This window comes from Dinoponera quadriceps, unplaced genomic scaffold (genome assembly GCF_001313825.1).
Source record: "Dinoponera quadriceps isolate SergipeBrazil2010 unplaced genomic scaffold, ASM131382v1 scaffold2952, whole genome shotgun sequence".
Lineage (NCBI taxonomy): Eukaryota > Metazoa > Arthropoda > Insecta > Hymenoptera > Formicidae > Dinoponera > Dinoponera quadriceps.
The window spans coordinates 615,793-637,385 of NW_014557517.1; the positions used below are offsets into that span (position 1 = coordinate 615,793).

The 21,593-nt window shown below is 46.5% G+C and overlaps 1 protein-coding gene across 2 annotated transcripts in view; it reads left to right on the forward strand.

Moving 5' to 3' along the window:
* The first annotated feature begins 56 nt into the window (after positions 1-56).
* Positions 57-21,593, forward strand: part of LOC106749269 — a 27,943-nt gene continuing 6,406 nt past the window's right edge. The window contains exons 1-2 of one of the 2 annotated variants that reach the window (XM_014628556.1): positions 57-1,444; positions 17,448-18,143. In XM_014628556.1, coding sequence (XP_014484042.1) covers positions 1,345-1,444; positions 17,448-18,143 — 796 coding nt within the window. In that variant the 5' untranslated portion in view covers positions 57-1,344. The remainder of the gene's footprint in view (positions 1,445-17,447; positions 18,144-21,593) is intronic. The other variant, XM_014628554.1, reaches the window with a different exon arrangement.

Here is a 21,593-nt window from a genome sequence, read left to right on the forward strand (position 1 = left end):
GCGGCCTATCGCGCTGCCGCCTCGCGGATCGAACGGAACGCGAGATCACGTGCCAGCTGGAGAGCGCAGCTAACTGTCAGTGGGCGAGCGTCCGGCCAATGAGGGCGCTGTTGAGAGTGACGTGACAACGTCGCAGTCTAGCTCGGAGTCGTCGCTCGACCACGACTGTTCCTTCGTAGTCGGTCGTAGTCCGTGTCTGACAGTGCGGCTCGCTGCTGCATAACCGTCCGCGGAGGGCCCGTCGGGGCCCGCGATAGAGATAGAGAGAGAGAGAGAGAAGACGCACACACGCGCGACGATAAGTCGCCACCACGATGACAGATCTGACAGCGTCGTCGGCAACGAACGTACCTGGCACGAGCGAGGTAACGACGGTGCGACAACAGCATAGCTGTCGAGCGCGATAGAGAGAGAGAGAGAAAGAGAGAGCCGTTGCTGCCAACGGGAGCAGCCGAGTTCTCGTCGCGCGACGATCACCGGGGGTGTTTCGCTTGGCGTTACCTCCGAGGAAGAGAGAAGCAGCGTTGGACGCCACGGGGAAAAAAGGAGCAGTGTGTGATCGCGGAAGGAAGAAGAGAGAGGATACGGGCAACGTGTGGCGGCGCGACAGGAGGAAAAGAGGAGAACAGGCGGTCGGTAGCCATTCGGAAGTAACAGTGTCAAAGCACCGCCGTGCATCTGGGACGTCAGTGGGACAAGTGAGTGCGCGCGTGCCCATCGTCGGCGTGTGTCAACGTGTGTCAGAGTGGCCTGGCGATCGGAGAGAGAGAGAGAGGAGACAGTCAATCGGTGCGGGCGGGCGTCCGTCCACTCCGGTCGCGCCGTCTCCGTCCGACCAGTCGCGTCGCGTGGCTCCTTCTCGTTCCGCCTTTTCACTGGCGCGACACGCGTACGTAAGGTATACGTGCGCGCGCGATAGAACCGACGACGGCGCGGCCGAGTGTGCCGGAGCGGATCGACCGTGGAAAAATTCCCGGATAATGGAGAGTTCCGCGTGTGCCGTCGACTGAGGCGATCGGGCGTGAATCTTTCCGTGTGTGTATCTTCCACCGGGAAGGTGGAGGCAGGGAGACGGACGGAACGGGAGAGATTAGGTTAGGCCGAACCGCGTCACCGCACCTCCCACTCCCCCGGGTGCACCATCTCGCTTCTACGTGCACGCCCGTTCCCATCTTGCTCCTGCCCGACGGACGACGTGGAGGGAGAGAAACGCGAGAGAGAGGCACGAAAAGGGAGAGCGAGGGAGAAAAAAAATAAGGAAAGAGGGTGAGAGACGTCGACGACGACGACGACGGTGCGCGACGGTGGCTGGGGAATCCGAGGAAAAGCGGGAGAAAAACACAAATGCCGATCGCCGGTGGAATTCTGGTCGCTGGATCGACGACGACGGTTCCCTGCGTGTCCTCCACCACTGGCATGCTACGTTTCATCGACAGGCTTTCAGGTTAGCGCGAGACACATCGCTATTATTGCACGAGTACATCCGCACCGCTCGCGCGAATTTAGAGTTCGGCGAGACGGCGACAGTTTGACGCATCGAACGTTTCCGCTCGAGACGAGAAAGAAAGAGAGAGGACGGTACACCTTTTTTCCTCCGACGGGGAAGGTGTAGTGACCGATCTCTCTCTCTCTCTCTCTCTCTTTCTCTCTCGTGTGCTCGGAATTTTATCGCTACGCCTTCCACGATTTCTTCTCCTCTTTATGTTAGTTTTGCCCGTCCCTATTGAAAATAGTCGAGAAACATTCGTCAGGTTGACTGGAAAAATGTCGAGAAAATTGGCGCCGTCTACGACGGTATGAAACGTGTATTTCTACGGTACGTTGCATGTCGCGGAAATAGGAGGGACGTGCTTCGATCTCTCGACTATCTTTGTCCCCGTCGCTCTCTCGCGCGAGCGTTCGTTCAGTTAGCGTTTTTTAAGGATCGCCGACGCGACGTCCAGGAATACGGCGTGCGGTGAATCGCGGCTTCGCGAATTCGCCGCCGAATTTTCGGTACGCCGGTCGCGCTCGGTCTCTCTCTCTCTCTCTCTCTCTCTATCTATCTCTTTCTCCATTTCGGCGCGCCGTTAAGTGTAAACGTACGTGCGAGCGACGTAGACAGAATAAAAGGGACAAGAACGTAGACGCCGAAGAGAGCTCGCGCAAAGAGACAGACGGAGAGAGAGACGGGCGTTCGCATACGCGGTGCGATCATTTTTTCGCCCGGAGACCTCATGGTCGTCGGATATCCGCGACGAGACGAGACGTGCCTTTCCGTCCGCTCGCAATCGCACGAATAGAAACGTAGTAATAAAACGACACCTCCGAACGTAAAACAGAGGCCGAGAGAACGAGCGCGCGCCCCGGCTTTCTCGAGAGTCCCGTCGATTCCGCTCCGCTTTCCTCCGTTCCCATCGACGGGACGGCCCCGTCTCTTTCTCGTGACGTTTATAAATATATTCTCTCGCGATATATGGTCTACGCGAAAACGACGAGAAAGAGGCGGGAGCGAGAAACGTCGATTTTCCGCGAGCTCCGTCTGGCTTCGTTATTGGACTCGCGACCGGGCCGGAAAAGAGTTTGTCGAAACTCGGTGAAAGCGCTGGGTAAAACAAACGCGCGAGAGATTAATCGCGATTCCCCCGTCGCTTTGCTAATCCGTCGGTCCGCGGCGTGCCGCTTGTCACGCTCGTAGAAAAATCACGTCGCTCACTTTGTCTTCCGTTTGCGATCGAACTTCCTTTGTTCGCCGCTCGCGAAGGCAATTAGACGACTCGCAGAACGAGCCGCACGCTTCTGAAACTAGCGAGATCGCGATGGGACGTCGTTAAATACGCGGTCGGATCGATACACTCGGGGAAACGGGGTCTCACATCTGAAATGTTTTTTTTATCAGCTAGAAAATTATTATCGACCGCTCTATGATTTATTTAGGGACATTGTAAATATAGATTGACTCGCTACTTTTTTTTTTGGAAAAACGAGGATAAAAATATTTAAGGAACGGAATAAGCGCGTCAAATATTCGTGATTGCGTAAAAAAATCAAGGTGACTGTTTAATAAGAAGTGTGACTGGCCTTACTTAATCTGGACGGGTTTCATAGAAAGACTTGCTTGCTAAATAGTTTAAATAGACATTCTGTCTCTGTCATCTATATCGATTAGATACAACACGTATGTGATATTGAAATATTTACTTACCCATCTTATCTAATTTCTCGTATCTACATCATTTTCGCTTTGACTGCAGCAAGACTTTTTCTATTTTTTTTTTTGAGTGTAGCTTTCTTCGGATTAATTTCATTGTCATTTTCGAACGGTTATTGCGCATCGTCGTGTCGTTGTTCTTCGACGCGACGATAATTCGGCACAACCGTTTGCGTCTCCCTCCGTCCTCGACTAATACAAATAGTACCGAGTTTCTTATTAAAACACTTACGGGCGTTTTATCTTTAGAACTTACGGAGACAGTGCTACGGGATACTGCTTTTTTCTTCTTAACGGAAATAGCTATCATTCTATGGAGCTTAGAATGAACCTACGCTATAAACGATACGCGACAGAATTTATTTTCGTGTACTCTCTACGCGTGCGTCGCGTTAGAGGACATCAACGACGATTAAAAAACAAATACGGACGAGACGGAAACTAATTGGCGGATGAATGAAACAAAAATCGATCGAGCGTCCATTTAACGAGATTATTTGTCGAGCAGAATGAGAGATCCCGAGTCGAAATTTTGCTTCTAAATTTAGTCTGATTCTACGTTTCAAAGGGACATTATAGTGCCCCCTTTGATGCTACAAATGATCGTATTTTCCATGTTGAAACTCAATGTAACATTTCGACCCGAGAAGTCTCAACATGAAAAATACGGCAATAATTTCCCATTTGTAACATCAATGAGCGCAATAGCGTTTTCTCCATATGTAGGAGTAAAATTTCGACTCGACGAATTCGTAAAATAGAACGGTGCATTTGATAATTCGCTCGCGTGATGCTTCAACAGAGAAGTAAAATCATATTCCAGTTTCGACGAGGGAATTACCATCGTTTGATCTAACATCCACTATCTACTATCGCGTTTAATTTAGCACTTATTATTACGTACAACGTTATCTAATAGAAACGAATTCGCGTTCTTAAAACGTACCGAGAGTTGCAACGAGGCTCCAAAGATGTTGCTTGTTAAGAGACGAGACGTGTGCATTATTCTTCATTACCGGTGCTTAAATGCATTGTAATATGGAATGGAATAAAATCTACACGACATTTGCGAGAGAAACGTAAAAGTTCATTAGCACCGATGATCGTCTGAAATTTTACAGTTTGGAGCTGTCCCCGATAGCAAATAGTACACGAATTATTACGCACGTATGGCGCGTAATGCAGACTTTCCGATTTGATAATGAAATATTAAGCGACCGAATTACCAAAAAAAAAAAATATATATACTCTAATTAGCTCGCGTCTTAAATTTTAACGAAAATCAAGACAACGTATCTCATGCAGATATGTTCTATTTTTACGTTAGGACAAGAATCGCGACAATTATTTAACGATTGATTATTAAAATTACATAAAATAGACTGGCCGATTCCAATTTCGCAATTGAGCCTTCTCGGCCAGAAGTCAATCTCAATTTCATCATCGTTGATGTGATATCGATATCGTGTCTGTCTCTGAGTATCCAAAATATTGATAGCCGTCGTGAACGTTAATTGAAATTTCTCCGGCCAATTTGTCGATTCGCGAAGAGAGAGTTAAATTGTCCGGCGCAAGCCGTAAATCCGCTCTTATCCGCGCAGCACCTCGATACAGCCTTTCTCATCTTGATGGGACGATTTCCGCTGGAAAACATCTCGCGACACTCAAGAGTGGGAAATGAGGAAATAAATCTGTGAAAAGTCGCCGTGCCACGTAGCGTCGCATCGGCCGCGCGCAACAATGAGGACGTAACGCCTATTTCTAAATAGATGTTAGACGTGGGACTGTTGTACCGACACAACAATGAACAACCGTTATTATTAAGTCCTTTAGACGGCGAACCGAGTCATCTACGTCGCTTACTCGAATCTTCCCTCTTCTCACCTACTTCTCTTTCGTCCCTTTCCCCGAGTTTTCCTTTTAATTCTCTATAACGACACGTAATTTTCGACCTACGTGCTCGCGCAACTATATTTTTTGTCCGATGTCTCCTTTGTTTACCACCGTGTGCTAGTGTGACTTTGAGGCGATAATATTGCCACCGAGTAGCCTGTTTAGAACAGTTACCGATTCCTCTTTCTGTCACGTTAGAGTGAATTACTACGAAATATATATAAATCGAAATTTATATGATCGATTTATGTCCCACGATCTCACTGTTAGATATTTCTTTCTTGTGTCATCCTTTTTTAGAAACGAAAAATTCGGTTATGGGAGATTAATTTTTTTATGCGATTTACGCGATATTTGACGATAAAGTCTAACGTATATTCGTCATCGGTAGTGACTTGTGTTTTCAATTATTAATAGGCAAAGTTTTATTCTTTCCGCCGATATGTCCGGAAAATATTTACTATTTTCATCGAGACAGATTGACGATTCGATGTGATAATAGGCGAATCGAAATTTTAAATTCTACGTCAAGTCTTTGAGTGGAAGAGACGGAAATAAGTTCCCGCAATAAGTTCACAATAAGTGCTCCTTTTACGCTACAAAAACGGGAGTTGAGACCTCCCGAGTCTAAATTTTAGTTCTAAATTGAGTCTTCAAGGGGAGGAGAAAACGGCAATAACTCACCTATTTGTAGCATCAAAAGAGTACAATAGAAGATCTTCGTAAACCTAATGTGGAACTGAACTAGATTTAATGTAGGACTAAAATGTCAACTTGGATACCATCGTGAATTTCTTTTGCATTCTCTCGCCTCTTCTAAAATCGAAATATTTTTCCCTTGTTAACTTGAACACGATAAACTTCGCGAAAGCAATATAGTTATCGACATACGCCTGATAATTCCGACTAAAACGATCCGTAGGCCGATTTGATCGCCGATATGAGTTCGAGATTGATATGCACTCTACTCAGCAGCAGAAACTTTTCGCCAATCGATTCCGTTTCGTGCACGATGTGTTGCTGTAACAGCGGCCGCTAGATAGATATATGCACACCTGCAACGATGAATTTACGCTAATTCCCCGTGTATATTCTCGATTTGATGCGGTAAAATCGCGATGCGGACTTGACCGCATGACGCGTTTATTGAGTTGAGTTATAAATAACTTCCGTCGGAGATAGCAAATATTTAATTCTCCCGGACACACTCGCGGAAGGAGTTATGATGATAGGGTACGTTACTGGCAAACGCGCGAGTCATCATTAATAATAAAGAAATTACGTAGATTAGAGTTCACATCGTGAAACGCGAGAATAAGAAGTCGCGGAAAAGTATCGATAAAGTAGGTTTTTATTATTCTACAGGCCGGGCCCCAAGCAAAATATAAAGTAAACCTTAAGAGCGTCAGAATAGCATGAAAATTTCAACGTTTTCCTGCGGATCGTACGCTTGAAAGACGCTTTTGAGGACGATCGAGACACGTTCCTTTCTCTCCGTTTCGTCCGTTGAGAAACTGAAATAATCGTGAAAAGACACCGGCGAGAAATTGTTTCGCCCAATACAATGTGGGGATTTGATACACCGAGAAGGTGGATAATCGGGAACTATTGCGATAAATATTGCATCTGAGTGGCGCGTATATTTGCATAATTTGCAAGACGCGTTGCTTCGACGCTTGATCATTGAAGCTCTCCCGAGCGACGTGGGGGGATTACACGGAGATTTTAATCGTCGCCGACAGGCTGCGCACGAAGATAAATAAATTAACGGAGACGCGCCGTTGAAGGCACGGACGACGACAAGCGAGCAGCCGATCTTCGCGAGGCATTGCGTGACAGATCTCGATTTCATCAAATCCTCGTCGTGCTGAGGCTACTCTCTCGAGAGCTGCGCCTACGCATTTATTATGCATACCAACGCGGAGAGGGCTATAACCTGCAAGTAACAGTATATAATCGGCGATCGCCTTCGATGCACGTGCACCGTAGGATTTTCCGATCGCCCGAGAGACATCGTCGTCCAACACGACGTTCTCTCGAATCGGGATTGCAACTGATTTTCCGGTACAGACACGATCTTCACATTCCAACGTTAAACAAACAGGACTAACTGCAACCTGCGCCATTTGATTTATGCACTCGAACGTAAAAGTTATCGAACGGGCAACGAGAACATGTTGAGAGAAAAAAAATTCGAGGACAAGAGGAGAGAGGAGTGGAAGGGAAAATCGCTTGTCACGTCGGGGGAACGTGCTTTCCTCCTCCCGAGAGGGCGCGACACAATGAGCAGAAAATGCGGATCCGACCGGTGAGAATTACTATCCTATCCCGTCAGCCGGATTAATGGAGTAGCACCGTCGTCGGATATAGATATTTTGTCGGTAGCGGTGCATAACGAGCCGCTTGACGTGCGGCGGCAAAACGCTCTGCGGCGACGGGAGGGTGTGCGCACAGTTTGGGATAATATGACAAAGATCGGGAGGCACGAGACGACGGGACAGACGTAGAAGAGAGCCAGGTGTTTCGTGGTGTAGCGCAGGACGGGACCACCCCCTGCCTGCCTCCCTCCTTAAGAGGCCAACCGTTCGGCTCGTTTCGCCCCTCGGTCTATCCGTAAACTCAGCTTACAGCAGCAATATCACTCCGCGATATTTCTCTCCCCGTTTCGCCACTTATCGACGACACGTCTTGAAATGTCTGCACACAACAGAAAAATTAATTTTAAGCCGAGAATAGATAGTCACATATAAGCGAGAATATTATCATCTTCTTGGAAGATTTTGGATTCCATTGAATTCGATTATATTGTCGTTTATATGTGAGAATATATATCACTGACTTAAGACTATTAATATTATATATCTATTATTGATTTAAGACTAATTTTGTTCCCGTGTATAGACATTCCTGTACTTCAATATGTATGCATATTTCATAAACTAGCGCAGCCAGTTCAGCTAAAAAGAACAGATCAATCATTTCACGCCGCAGTTCGATCGAGGTCGCGATACGGGTTGCTACGACTACCGCCACCACCACCTTGCCAAATCTCTGTTGTCGCCGATTCTATGTTGCACCGCAGTCGGTTTCACACACCGGCTAGAAAATTCCAACATTCTTCGGGCTTCCGTATCCGTTTCGATTTTACCGAGAATCGATATTTGGCACGGCGGCCCCCGTGCTCTTAACGGGCGCGACTTTCTCGTTTTAACGTCACGAACGCGATCTGACGCCACGACCATTTTCGATCGGAGAAGCTCGAAACACACAAAATCCTATATTTATACGGCGGTAATTAAATCTGCCTGGCCCAGTGGAGACGCTTTAATACGTTTGCGTCACGCGATCGTCGCCGACCGAGTCGGAGGAAAATTCGCGAAGAATTTGCGGAACGGAAAGAGAGAGAGAGAGAGCTCTCCCGACCTGTCGTGCGATTTCAATCGGAAGAAGAAAAAAAATAGAGGGTGCGACGGTGACGTGCGAATCTGTTTGCGATGCGAGGGTGGATTATTTAATTATAATGGCGCATACCGTTTGTTTCCGTATTACGGATCAATAGAGTGCCCTGCGTGTAACGTCAGCCGTCCGTAAATTTTCCTTGTCTGCGGTTCAAATCTACCGTGCTAACGACCAACGTATTCGCTTTTTAACGTGTAACAGCCCTCGCGTTGTGGGAGGTAGGAAGGGCCCCGCCTCTTCACGATCGGCCTGATAATCGATGATTACTAGTCAACTGGAGCACAAAGAACCGCGCTCCGTCATTATGATCAATAGGAAGTAAATTAAAGTGAGATTAATACGATAATAATCGCGGCATTATCGTTAATCATCGAAGCGTTGTACATCGGAAAACGTTAAACGTTTCTTAAAAAAAAAAAAAGAAAAAAACGACACCTGCGGTCGAAGTTGCGTTTGCGAAAGGAAGAATGGGGCGAAGTGTAAAACGGTCGGCGCGCGAAAGGGAGAAACGGAGTGACAAGTGGGACCTCGAACAACCGTAAAATCGCGAATCTGCCCCTGTCGATAAAAATACACGCGCGTCCAGGAGCGTTTGTCGAGCGTTTTCCCGAAGGAAAATCCTGTGGCGTCTCTAACACAAACGATTAACTAATCCGGCAGAAGTGTAAACAAGTGACTCGAATCGAGCAAAGGGAGCAACATGAAAGGGAAGCCGAAGCAACAAATGAGGTTTCGGACAACCGTGAAACCGTAAATCTCTTTGTTACCGCGGGACAATCGGGTCCGGAATTTGACGTGGAAAGCTGCAAAACTTCGGGGAGGTCGGGACACCGCCTACGTTTCCACTCCCGGCCCGCAGAGTCAGGCTCATCGGGTAGCAGCTCTCTTTAATCTTTCCGCCGTCCAATTATTTCAGACCGATTGTATCCACTACTGGCGGACACACACGAACCTTCCGGCAACCTTTCCTCCTCCTTAGATCTCTCGCACAAAAAAAAGAAAGAACAAGTATAATTTATCGACTCCTCTCTCCTTTTTACGAAAATTACACAGCTTAACGCATCTATGTTTACGGAGGTATTCCCGCTTTTCTCGTTACTTGCACACTCGCGTCCGAAATTAACCTTGCTCTCTGAGGGAAAAGCAAAGAGGAGCCGGTGGAATTTGGCGACGACGACGGTGCGATTCTCCGAGGACGGGACGATCGCGGAACCGACTCGATACCCGAGCAGCTTCTTAATCACTACCGTTCGGCTCGCATTGTAGAACGAGTTACCCACATCAACGAGGAGAGACATCTTACTTGAGCGCAGCTGCCTCCTCCCCCCTCGTTATTGTGGCAGACCGACCGAAGTCTCGTCCAATAACGCTCCCGTTTGTCAGTTTTCGTTCCTACGGCTTTCTTTTTCGCTCTCCGACCGGAACAATTACCCTCCGCCTTGTGATGAGCATTGAAATACTTAGAAAAGAGTGCTGCTTCTACCAGCCATAAATTACTGTCATTATTAGCGGCACTTTTTCATGCTTACCGATGCCGCGATCGGCCGGTCGCGAGGTACTAAAAACGCGGATCGCCCTGTCGGGGAGAACTCGCGCGTTGAACGAGAATAGGAACGATATTGTTGTAAAAAGTCACAAAAATCAAAGGCGAAAGGTAACTTTCGATCATCGCACGGAGAAAGAAGATTGGTGGAATTAACGTGATACACTCTGGAACAGCAAAAGATTCGTTACATGGGAAAAATAATTTTGCTGTTGTGGTGAAACGTCGTTACGATAAAATTTAGTTGGCAGGATTCAATTATTTTGCCGTCCGGCAAATAGCAATTATAATACTCCTGACAAATCTTCCTGCTGTCCAAAGAAATTTCTTTCTTGCTGTCTAGGAAAATTCATTTTCTCCGTGCAGCAACAATCGTGAGAAAAAGTTCCGGACTGATGAAAATGCACGAGGCGAGCGGAAAGTCGAACGATCGGGGCGGCGATCGAGGAGAGAAAATCTCCGCTGTCCGTGGTTGAATTTCGAATTGCAATCGAGTCACTTTCAAGTGGATATTTCCTTAATCAGCGATACGATAGCGCCGTTGTAGTATCGCGATGAAGAAGAAGCCGACACGCTCTCTATATATATATACTTTGTAGCGCATAAATGACAGGACGACTGCTCGCGCGCGGAACACTTTTGGGGGGGGGGGAAGAGACCGATCAATTTTGTGACGAAAAGTGATCGAGAAGTGCACGTGTTTTACCGCCTGCTCGAGCGGGCCAGAGCGCACGCGCCGTGCACGACAAAAAAAAACCATAATCGCGCACAGGAGGAACCATCTGCGGCTTCGAAAAGCATGATGCGGACCATGTGCCGGCTGGCAACGATACTCAGCCTGCATAGCCCGGGCGCGTTAACTCGACTGCTCCAGATCCGCCTCGAATATTGCATATATATTGCCGCGCGCACACCGGTGAAAAATCCAAAGGCACACCGAACCGCTGTCGCGCGCCACCGCCTTTGAAATAATATCCGCTCTTGCGGACACATTGTCGCGGGTGAAGAAGGAAAATAAATACGAAAGGGAGAGAGAGAGGAATGAAAAATGACCCCGATCCGGGAAGCTTCGTCCTCTTTGTCTCATGGCCTCGTTAAGATAAGTCGATAGCTTATCGAATTAAAATTTCGAACGGTGTCGCGAACAAACAAGATAAACCCGGCCGAATGACGGATTGCGCGGTGTTAGATTTCGCCGCTTATTGCCCTGTGAATTTTTATCTATTTGTTTATTCTTTTACAGCGCAAACGGGAGAAATTCCCTTTTTACATAAAATAAGAAGGTATACAAAGTGATGATGAAGAAAAAAATTAATAAAGAGGGTCGACATTTCTATGAGCAGCGAGCTTAATTTGTTTCTGAACATACTTGAGACATATATATTAATGAAATCAGTACAATCAGATAATTCATTAGCTCAGACGATTAGCGGGTTTAAACCATCCATATAATGTTCGATGATACGAAATAAAAAAAATAACTGATACCGTCCGAGGTGAAAACGTTGAACCCAAGAAGCATTATCAGTAGGACAATCTTGATTGGCATTAATTAATTGATGCAAGAGTAACAAATCTGTGATCGCTTTCCTGTGAAGATTCAAGGATATAATGTGCATTTCACGTTTCAACGGCTGATAATGAGATGAGATAAACGGGATTGCCGAATAAAATTTTCGCTGATCGTTGTCTTTCGAGAATTTCGCGAATTAACGGACGAGTCCTCGACAGAGCGAAGCTCTCGCTCGACTTCGACGGCATGCGTTCCACTTTGGCCGCAGGAGCATTTGCGTGAGAATACAGTGAAATCCGGAAGTAATTACCTCGCGGTAACCGGCATTGACGCAATCGCGCGCGGAACGCGCGAATAATGCATCGCTCGCTGTATTTTCGCCATTCATTTCGCGGCGCAGCATTTGACAGCGTTGCCGAGACGCACCTTGCGCGACGCAAGTTCAACTGTTGAATCCGGAAGGATTTGCTTCTTGCCAACTGCACGCAATTATTAATCATAATTTCTCCGTACGTACGCATGAACCTCGAGGGTTAGTCGCGGCGTTATCGTAAGATCGGGGACTTCGTTGCGATCGAACGCGTTCGGTTTCGCTTCGGGGACCCTCTTCGTTAAAAAACAAACCAAAAGATATATATTCGACAAATGTAACGCAACTCGGCGGCGAAATTGCGCCGCTCGAATTTTCACTGGCGGATCGGCGAAAATTCCGTCGGGAGAAAAACCAGCTTTCCTAACCGATATGCCATTAAAGGCGACCGTTGTGCCACGCGACGTCCGTCTCGCAAAAGGAAATCGTGCATTCCGCGCGACTGCAGCGTGCGCGATTACCTCTCACGACGATTTCGGGCTGAAGACAGAACGGTAAAACTAGACGAAAAATGGCCGAGGATCAATACGAACCGGTCTCGAGGGAGAGGGAAAGAGAAACGAAGGTTCGAGGAGAAGATTGCTTTTATTTTCACGCTTTGCCCTTCGAGAGAGCGCTGAAATAAGTGTTATGTATATAGAAATGAAAACGTGAAAAAAGTATAACTTTGAAAGAGAGATCATCCTACGTTACATAAACGACGATCGCGTTGCAGCGTGTCGAGAAGGACGGCGCGCGCGCGGAAGATGGTGCGGAAGGTGGTAGAAGAAGCGGGCGCGTGCCAGGCCGGGGACACGCTCGGTCGTTGAGTCGCGAGCGTTGCGAAAAGCAGGTAATGGCGTTGAAGTGCATTCGGCAGCTGCTCGCCATGAATACCGACATGAATACCCGAGGTGGACATGTGTGATCCCGTCCGTCTTCTTTAGACCCGGTGGCCCCGCCTATACCCGAGCGTGCCCCGAGCTCTATCGAGTGGAAAAGAGAGAGATACGCGCGCTGCTCTAGTCCGGCATTATATTATCGAGAACGCGTCTCTCGCTTTTTTATCCGTACCATCGATCGCCTCGTTCGACCCTTCCTCTCGATACGTCTCGATTACCTCGAAGGGGGGAGAAACATTTATTGCAGTCGAGCCCTTTAAAGGCACACATCACGAGAGGATCTCGTGAATTAACATATTGAGAGCTATGTATACATAATAGAATCGCGAGAGATAGAAAAATGAGTGAAGTGACGGCAATTACTTTCCCGAACGGAGATGAAGGGCGATTGTTAAATAGAGTTCGGGGAGAAGTGGCGACTTCTGCAGGATTACGGTTATTCGTGATGATCGCGGCCGGCGCCTGCTCCGGTGGAAATGACATTCGGAGATCGATCGGCCGATTGGCGCGGCGTGAAAAAGCGGGATAATAAGGGAATGGTGATTTCCGAACCGGCGATTTCTGTCGATGGTATCGTTAGGACCCAGATCCATCGGCCACCTGGCAGAGAACAACCGGCTGCGCGCGTCTGCCTTCCACCTTGAAGATCGCGATACTTAGCCGGCTTACACCCTCGCTCGCCTTTCGCGGCTTCGATCGCGCGCGAGCCTCAATTTTTTCCTAGTCGACCCTCGGAAGAAGGAGGGCTATGGCACACATAAGCAGTAAGAAAATTGATCAATCTCTGTACATGAAGAAAATATTGCAGTAAAGATTATCACAACATTTTGTCATGCTGGACCATGTTGAAATTATGACTGAGATTATTATGTACGGTGTAATCTTTAGTGACGTTTACAATGAAAGATTACAACACACGTCATAATTTCGCTTATAATTCCGGTATGGTTTAATATTACAAAATTTTGTGGTAATTTTTACTACAATATTTTCCCCGTGTATTCTTCTTATGTTCGAAGAATAATCGATAATCAAGAGTTGACATTTTTAGGTTATTCTGACGATCTGAAGGAGAGTTCGCGCCTACTTGTAGACCGATAAAACCACTTTGATGACTTTGATACTTTTTAACTTCTCTCTTGAATTTTTACTACGTTGAATTTTCACGTTATCTTCAACAAACTATTTTGACGCCGATACAGCGAAAACGAGAATTTAAGACTTCGTCGGGGTAAAGGGATTATATTGTACTATTAGAATCAAAATTGAACTTACCTTAGTTTCTACTATGTTGTAGAATTAAAGATTTAACACAGGACATAGAAAATTTCGACTCGGGATTGGTGACTGACAGGATTAGATAAATTAACTTAAGTTAATTATGCGAGACTATATACATACATGTACCTAACCTAACGATTTCGCGCGGAATGCACGATTTCTCTCCCAAACTATATATAAATATAGTTTTGCACAATTAAATTGTAACTTTAATAAGTTAATTTAATTTTAACGAGTATTGGTTAGTTAGTTTTTGTTGTGAAATTACTTTTAACTTGAAATAAGAAATTAATCTACCCAACCGTGATTGGCAAATTGCTTACTTCTTACGTCTTTCTGTGTGCCGCGACGCGCAGTGCGAGGAGAAGAGGGAGAGAGAAGAGGTCCTTTTTTCTTCACGTGGACGTAACATATTCGAATTTATGAATTTCCGTGTTTAGACGAGCCGCAGCTGGTACCGGACCGGTCCCGCTGGGACCCTTCTATCCGGAAAATTTCCGCTCCCTCTCTCCGCCTCGCCCTTCAGTAGCTGCAGCTTTCAAAGGACACGTGACTAGGCACGCCCAAGATTTCTCGCATGCATATAATGTCCTTAAGGGTCGCCGTGCGGTCCGATGATACGCGATACATACGGGGCGGTGCAACGGCGCTGTCCATCTTCGGACCGTTGAAAATTTTTGCCACGCGATCCCGTAACCGCCCATCGAGCGGCGCTAAACCCGAGACAATGCGGATCCCGACGCGAGCCTCATGAGAGACCTTTGTCGCTGTAATGACCGATGTCGCCTGTTCAAAAGGCTTCATCGATATTCTGATCACGTAAAAACGCTTAGCGGTGAAAAATCGAGAAAAACATAAATTAACAAATAGATCTCTCTTTCTCTCTCTCAGAAAAGACCTCTCTCCGGGATGAAGGACTCTTCTCAATTCCGCGCTTGTTAAAATCTAACCGAGCGGACGTCACGCCGAGACGCGTGCAATTAGAAAATAGCCTAAATTCAAGGCGGCTCGTGCGATTCGAGCGGAGAATTATATTTCGCCGCCGCCGTCGTGCCGGCTCGACGAGAAGCGCGGCCGAGATGTAGCGCGGCCAACAGGGAAATGGCCAATTATTAGAAGGAACGCACGTGGGTCGTACTTAAAGCCCGCTGCTGGCTAGGACAGTGTCTCACCTACTTCCTCCGATCGTGGTGTATTGCGGGAGGAAGACGTCGCGCGCGACGTATGACGTAAAGAAATTTCCCCCGTAAACCGACGCGTTATTCGTGAATTTTTATTCCGATTGCTACGATAAAGCCGGAAAGAGATGAAAAGAGATCGTTCGACCGAGTCTTTATGGGCAATCAGTCGACCTGAAAGATATACATAGGGTGTCCCGAAACTAACGTAGACCCTTAACATTTTTCGGAACAATATAATCAGTAATTTAAGTAGTTCAACAAAACCACGAGAAATAAATCCAAATTAGGATATAATGCACGAATAACGGGAAATTGTGACCAATTTCAAGTGACTTTTACGGAAGTTTACTTTAGACCTTAGTTCCACAACGGTGTGTTGGAAAAGTTGCTATGATTACGTACCTTCCTTCGGTATTTTCGTCTGAGAACATTCCCACGAGTTTGTTACATCAAGGACGACATGCGTCTATTCTGTGACGCACACTTTTATGTCAGTGAATCTTGGACGGATTTATCAGTCGCACTAATGTCGAAAGTACATCAGTCGAATCGCCGATCGCTGACTAAGCGCTTGGTTCCGCGGAGAAACCGCGACGGTGCAATTTTCAGAAGGCGGTTTCTCGGTCTGCGATCGGTTTTTCCGGCTGATTAATTGATGGGCTGCTATCGGAACAACTCGGCGATAAGTAACAGGGACGAATGTCTTTCTCGCGTTGATTCAATTATAATGTGGTTGCGGCGGCGTCGGGACGACTCGTGTGTCGATCGCTCTCGATCTGGCATTGAGCCTCGACGGGGAGGGGAAGCGTGAAAAATGTCGATCGTAACTAGTCGCGGTTGAATATTTGAACGGCGATTGACGTCACGACTTGACGCGGCCGGTGCGCTCGACTCGACGACGACTCGTGGAAATCGCGCGCCGATAGTTTTCTGCCGACGAACTTGTCGCGCAAGGTGTATCCGCTGTGTTTGCACAGCGCGTATCGTACGTCCGTCGTAGATTCAAGTCAAGATGAATCACGATAAGCTTCGATGGAGGAAGGCGCGCCCGACGACGATAATCCCGCGGCCGATAATAACGCCGACGATACGTAGACCTAATTAATGCTGTCTCATTCCCTTTTTGGGGATAGTAACGTCGGAAATTTTCAGTGAGAGGCATTATTTTCTTACTATTCGACGCATTTCGAAGAGCGCAATAAAATGTGAATATTTGGGATATCAGTAACTTTAATGACCTAGTTTGATCTAACGTTAAGACGCCCTAAGACGTCGTAAAGACGTCTTCTAGACATACGTGTTGCTTGGGTATCTTTAGTTCACCTCGGGTTTGTATTTGTCCAGTTTAAAAGAAAGTAAAGGTGACATCGTAAACAAGTAAATGGAGGCAGCACAAGTAATAAACAACAAATCCCGTTAACTTCAAATAGATGTCAATTTGGCCGTAACAGCATGACGCGCAACGAAGAACAAAATTCTATTCTTTAGGACGATAAATACTATTTACCGTGCCTACAAAACGGAAAACACGTGCGGTTCTTCAAGTTTCGAATATCCGAATGTTTACACTTGAAAATTTCACTATTCGAATATAATGTGACGAAAGTTTGGAAATTCGAATATAATTATTTGTTGATGATCCGATGAATCGGATTCTCCAAAGCAGCAGCAGTCATGATATACGAAAATAATGCTCAATGTTACTTTGCCTGAGGAATAGAACAGCATTAACGGAATCGTTTCCTTCTACACCGGATAGCAAAGAGATAGAGACGATCGATTTATCGATATAACCGCTCGATCGCGGAGTGACTATCACGTCTCTGTCTATCGGCGGAGCGAGGTCATTAATACAGACTTTGAGAAACGACACCGCCTGTGATTGCATCGCGCACATACGCGAGATTTTATTCAATTATCGACACGAGGAGGACTCCTCGTAAGGGCGAGAGCGCTCTCCTTCAGAGCCACCACGTTGAAAATTGAATCCGGGCCCTCCCACAGCAGCCGTTCCATCCTGCTGCGGCCTGCTGCTGCAGGGCGGGGGCCCGGTGTGCTTCGCGCTAGATCCCAAAGTCTTCACCCGAGATAAAACACACTATAAACGGCCGCCCGGGGACGGGTATCTGGTTTCAGGGAAGCGGCGGCACGTGCGCCGGAGTTCTGGCCCAGGTGCTGGAGCTCGTGCTGTCGAGGAGACGCAAGGAGGAGGAAGAGAGGCTAACGACAGAGGACGGCACGAGGTGGGAGGAGGAGGCGTAGAGGAAATCAGCTCGCCGGTGGCGAGGAGCAAATTCTGCTGCGACGACAGCGGTATCAGCAACAAGCGCCACTATCACTCCTCGCCGCCGCACCTTCACCACCTCCTTCATCGCCACAATCGCCGGCAGCCGCGCCGGCGATATCACTGTCGGACGGACATCGACGACGACAGCAATGACGACGAGGACAAAAAGGAGGACGGAGGTAACGATGAGGACGACGAGGACGAGGACGACGAGGACGACGGGAACGACGAGGGCCTCGAGTGCTTTCACTCGCGTCTGCATCAGCGATTCTACGACCGGCGGTCCAGCAGGTCGAGCGACGTCGTCGGCGCTCGGCTCGACGTCGAGCACGTCGAGGTCCGTCGGGCCGAGACGACGACGACGACGACTACTACTACCGTCCATCATCCTCTCGTACGGACCTCGCCGGCCGCCGCCAGAAGCACCGCCAGCACTACCGTCGCTGCTAACCCCTCTGTCGTCACTGCCATGGCGAGAGGATGCAAAATTCCACCCTACCTCGCGACGATATTAATTCTCTCCTATACTCTCCTCGGTATCGCAGGTTGGTATAACGCGTTTTATGTTAATCGGTTCCTTTATCAAACGATTGCCGGACAATTTTAGAATATTATCTTTTTACGCGAGAAGTTGGCTATTAATCTGAAAAATAGAAACACAATCGGAAATGACCGCTCGGTATTACGAATGTTAAGGTGCTGCTGTTCAAGTAATATTTACTTGATCCAAGTCAAATTGTTGTTGTTCCAGTACTCGTTGACAAATACTCACTGGAAGTAGAAATATGATTGACTATATACAATATTTCCTTCATATTAAAGAAGAAAATGCGTAACAAGTATTAAATTCATAATATTGAGAATATCAGAATTTATTCTTTGAAAATGTTCGCTGGACGGACAAATCTAAACCGCCAGGTTTCTTCGATGGAAAATAAATATATAATTTTAGTAAATACTCCCTTCAATTCAGAACCATTTTACACTTACATTCGGTAATTCATTCACGAATTACAAGGTATTACTTCCAGTATTTACCACAAGCTCGCTAGTAAAACATAACACTTGAATTAAGTGGTTGAAAAACAGGTAATTACGTTTACCTGATTCTAGCCCTTTTTTTTTATACACCGAGTAAAGTAACGAGGAGGAGCGAACAACGAATGCAAAATTTCGTTGTTGCATTTTGAAAAAATAACGAAACCAAGTAGAACGATTCGCTCATGAGGTAGCTTATCTTAGCTTAAAGAAAGTTCGTTTAGACGACGAATATGCTAATTGATACAACACGTTCACTGTTCGCTCGCCCACCTGAGACGGAGATCCCGCTGTATTCGGCGCTGCTAAGTGCGTCCGTCTGATTCTCTGTTTTTCTCACGCTAGAGTCGCGTGGTTATTTCAGCATCAGGGAATCGGCCGATTCCCCTCTTCTCTCGAGTATACGCGTTTGTCACTCTTGAAATGCAAAACGTATCCGCCGCATAGTCCAAAGTTAGAAATCGAAGAGAATCCGGAGATACTTCCTGACGGCTGGCTCGTGTCCACCGTAATTTAATTCATCGCATATACCGCCATATATCCGGGTCTTCTTGGCGCGGTTTTCCTTATGTTTGCTCAACATTTTCGTTGTACCGCCTGTCGGCCGCCGTGTCGGAAGCAACGGTAAAGAGTTCGACAGGAATACGCCCATCGGTTCGAATTCTGTTCCGTTAAGCGAGCGAACGAATGTACGTACGAATGCTCGCGAAAATAGCGTGTACTTAAAAGAGACGAGGAACGACAATTTCGCTTTACGCCTTACGGCGTGGAATCCCGTACGTGTCGCCTTTTACCGTACTTATTACGCTCATTGCGCTACAATCTTACAATCTGTCGTCTTTTCGTCCACCTCCACCACGCCCGTCCGAAAGAATCGGCCCGCCGAACAAAGACGCCGGCCATACAAAGTGCTTTCGTGCCGGGCGAGGAGCCGTCGCGCGCGACAAAGCGTTTATTTTATACGCGGCTTGTGCCGGATGACGAAGACGGCGGCGCGAGAATAAACGCGTGTAATATAATAATACTTGCGCGTCACGTTGCACCTGGTCTACGCGTAAACTGTCGAGAGAGATAATCGACGTGGAAAGAGAGTGTCGTTATCCGTTTTCCTGTTGCTCGCGTATCGCGCTACAATTTACAAAGGCGCTACCTCCGGCGGCTCACGGAAATTTACCTTTCCTCTTCGCACAAACCGTCACACCTTCGTCGCCGTTGTTCGACTATCGCCCGAGATAATAAGATGTAAAACGACGGATACAATTAACGAATCCCGGCTTGTCGGCTCTTATCAAGCCACCGACCCCACTCGCGGAACAGCGTGAGGCCTCCCTTCCGAGGTCTCTTTTCAACCGGCGATAACGATACGTTAGAGCTTAATGTATACTCGAGTTGCTGTGTTTTAACACCCTAGTCGGAATTTCGATGCCTCTTAAGGATAGTTCACGCTTGCTTAGATGGACTAGGAAAAACGGACGATACCACACTTGTTAACTTCGCTCGAGAATCTTTAAGGTAGTAGAGTGCAGGATTTTCAAAATACCGGCGCTTTATTTAACTATCTAAGTAACAAAATTTGGGGCGCGCGAAATTAAGACAAATATATACACATAATAATTACAGACACTTATTTATTTTTCTTATTAATGCTTTATTTATACGTCAGTTGACCAAATAGAGGTGCGCACATAATAGAAGGTGATGTATAAATATTTAAATATGTGTATATGCATATATATCGTTTTTCACTAAGATCCTAAATGTGCTTTAGAAGAAATTAAAACTAGATGTTAAAAATACGACATTAACCTCAAGGAATACATATAAAAAATCTTCATCATCTTTATTTGCAAATATCTCAGCTTCTGAAAATGGCCAATCGTTTTCTAATTTTACTGACGTGTGGATATTTCCATCGATATACAATTGAAAAGGATTTCTAAAAAAATATTCGGCGAATCAACTGCCTTAATTCAATTTTAATGTTATCGTGAAGTTACAAACGCTTCAATTATTACATTTATATAAGCATTGAAAATAACCTATTTTTTTGATGATAAAACTGCGACAAACAGAAATTTGAGACATCATCACGGTTAATGTGGAATAGTAATTATAGAAAGTAAATTATATAATTAGAATCGGACTTATTTTGCTATCTTAGTTCTTCTACTGCATTGTAGAATTTAAGACACACAAGATAGGGCCAACATTTCAAGCGACTCAGAAATGTTCGAATGCAAGAGGTTAATTAATAACGATAATGGCAACGATAGAAGAATTAAACTGTGGAGGAACGACAAGTTGCGGTGGAGGGAAAGAGGGATAAAGTAGTAAATACCGCCCACTCGCGCGTGCGGCAGATTAAAGCACACGGGGTGAGCGTCGGTGTTTGTCGGAGAGTGTCTGGAAACGGCAGATTGTAAAATTACAACAGGTGACAGACAGCAGCCACGCGCGGGACAGATGCAACGCCGCGCCGTACTTCGCAGCTTTGTGTACAGTCTCGCGCCTGCGAGATGCACGCGCGCGCGGCCTCTCGTCCTGCCCCGATGGGATAGCCGCGTGGCTGTTCGGATAAAAGGCGAGGGTGTGAATGGAGGAGTGAGAGAGAGAGAGAGAAAGAAGCGCCGTATACGGCAATCCATTGTGCTCGACGAGTTTGGAAAAGCCGACGAGATTTCTAGAGCGCTCGTTTTATCGTTTGCTTATTCTCTTTGCACCGATAAAACATCATTATCTGTGCTCAGGAGAGGGGAGGGGGGACGAAACGTTGGAACAATAAGAATTTTACTTGGAAACTTAAATATTTTCCTTTCGTATATACAGAAAAAATGCTAGAATCAAATAAACGCGATTACCTGCTTTTCAGTCTCTTAAATCAAGTGATATTTTTATTAATTGTAGTAAATATATTTATTTGAATGTTTAATAATATTATAACTTGTTGTAATTGTTTT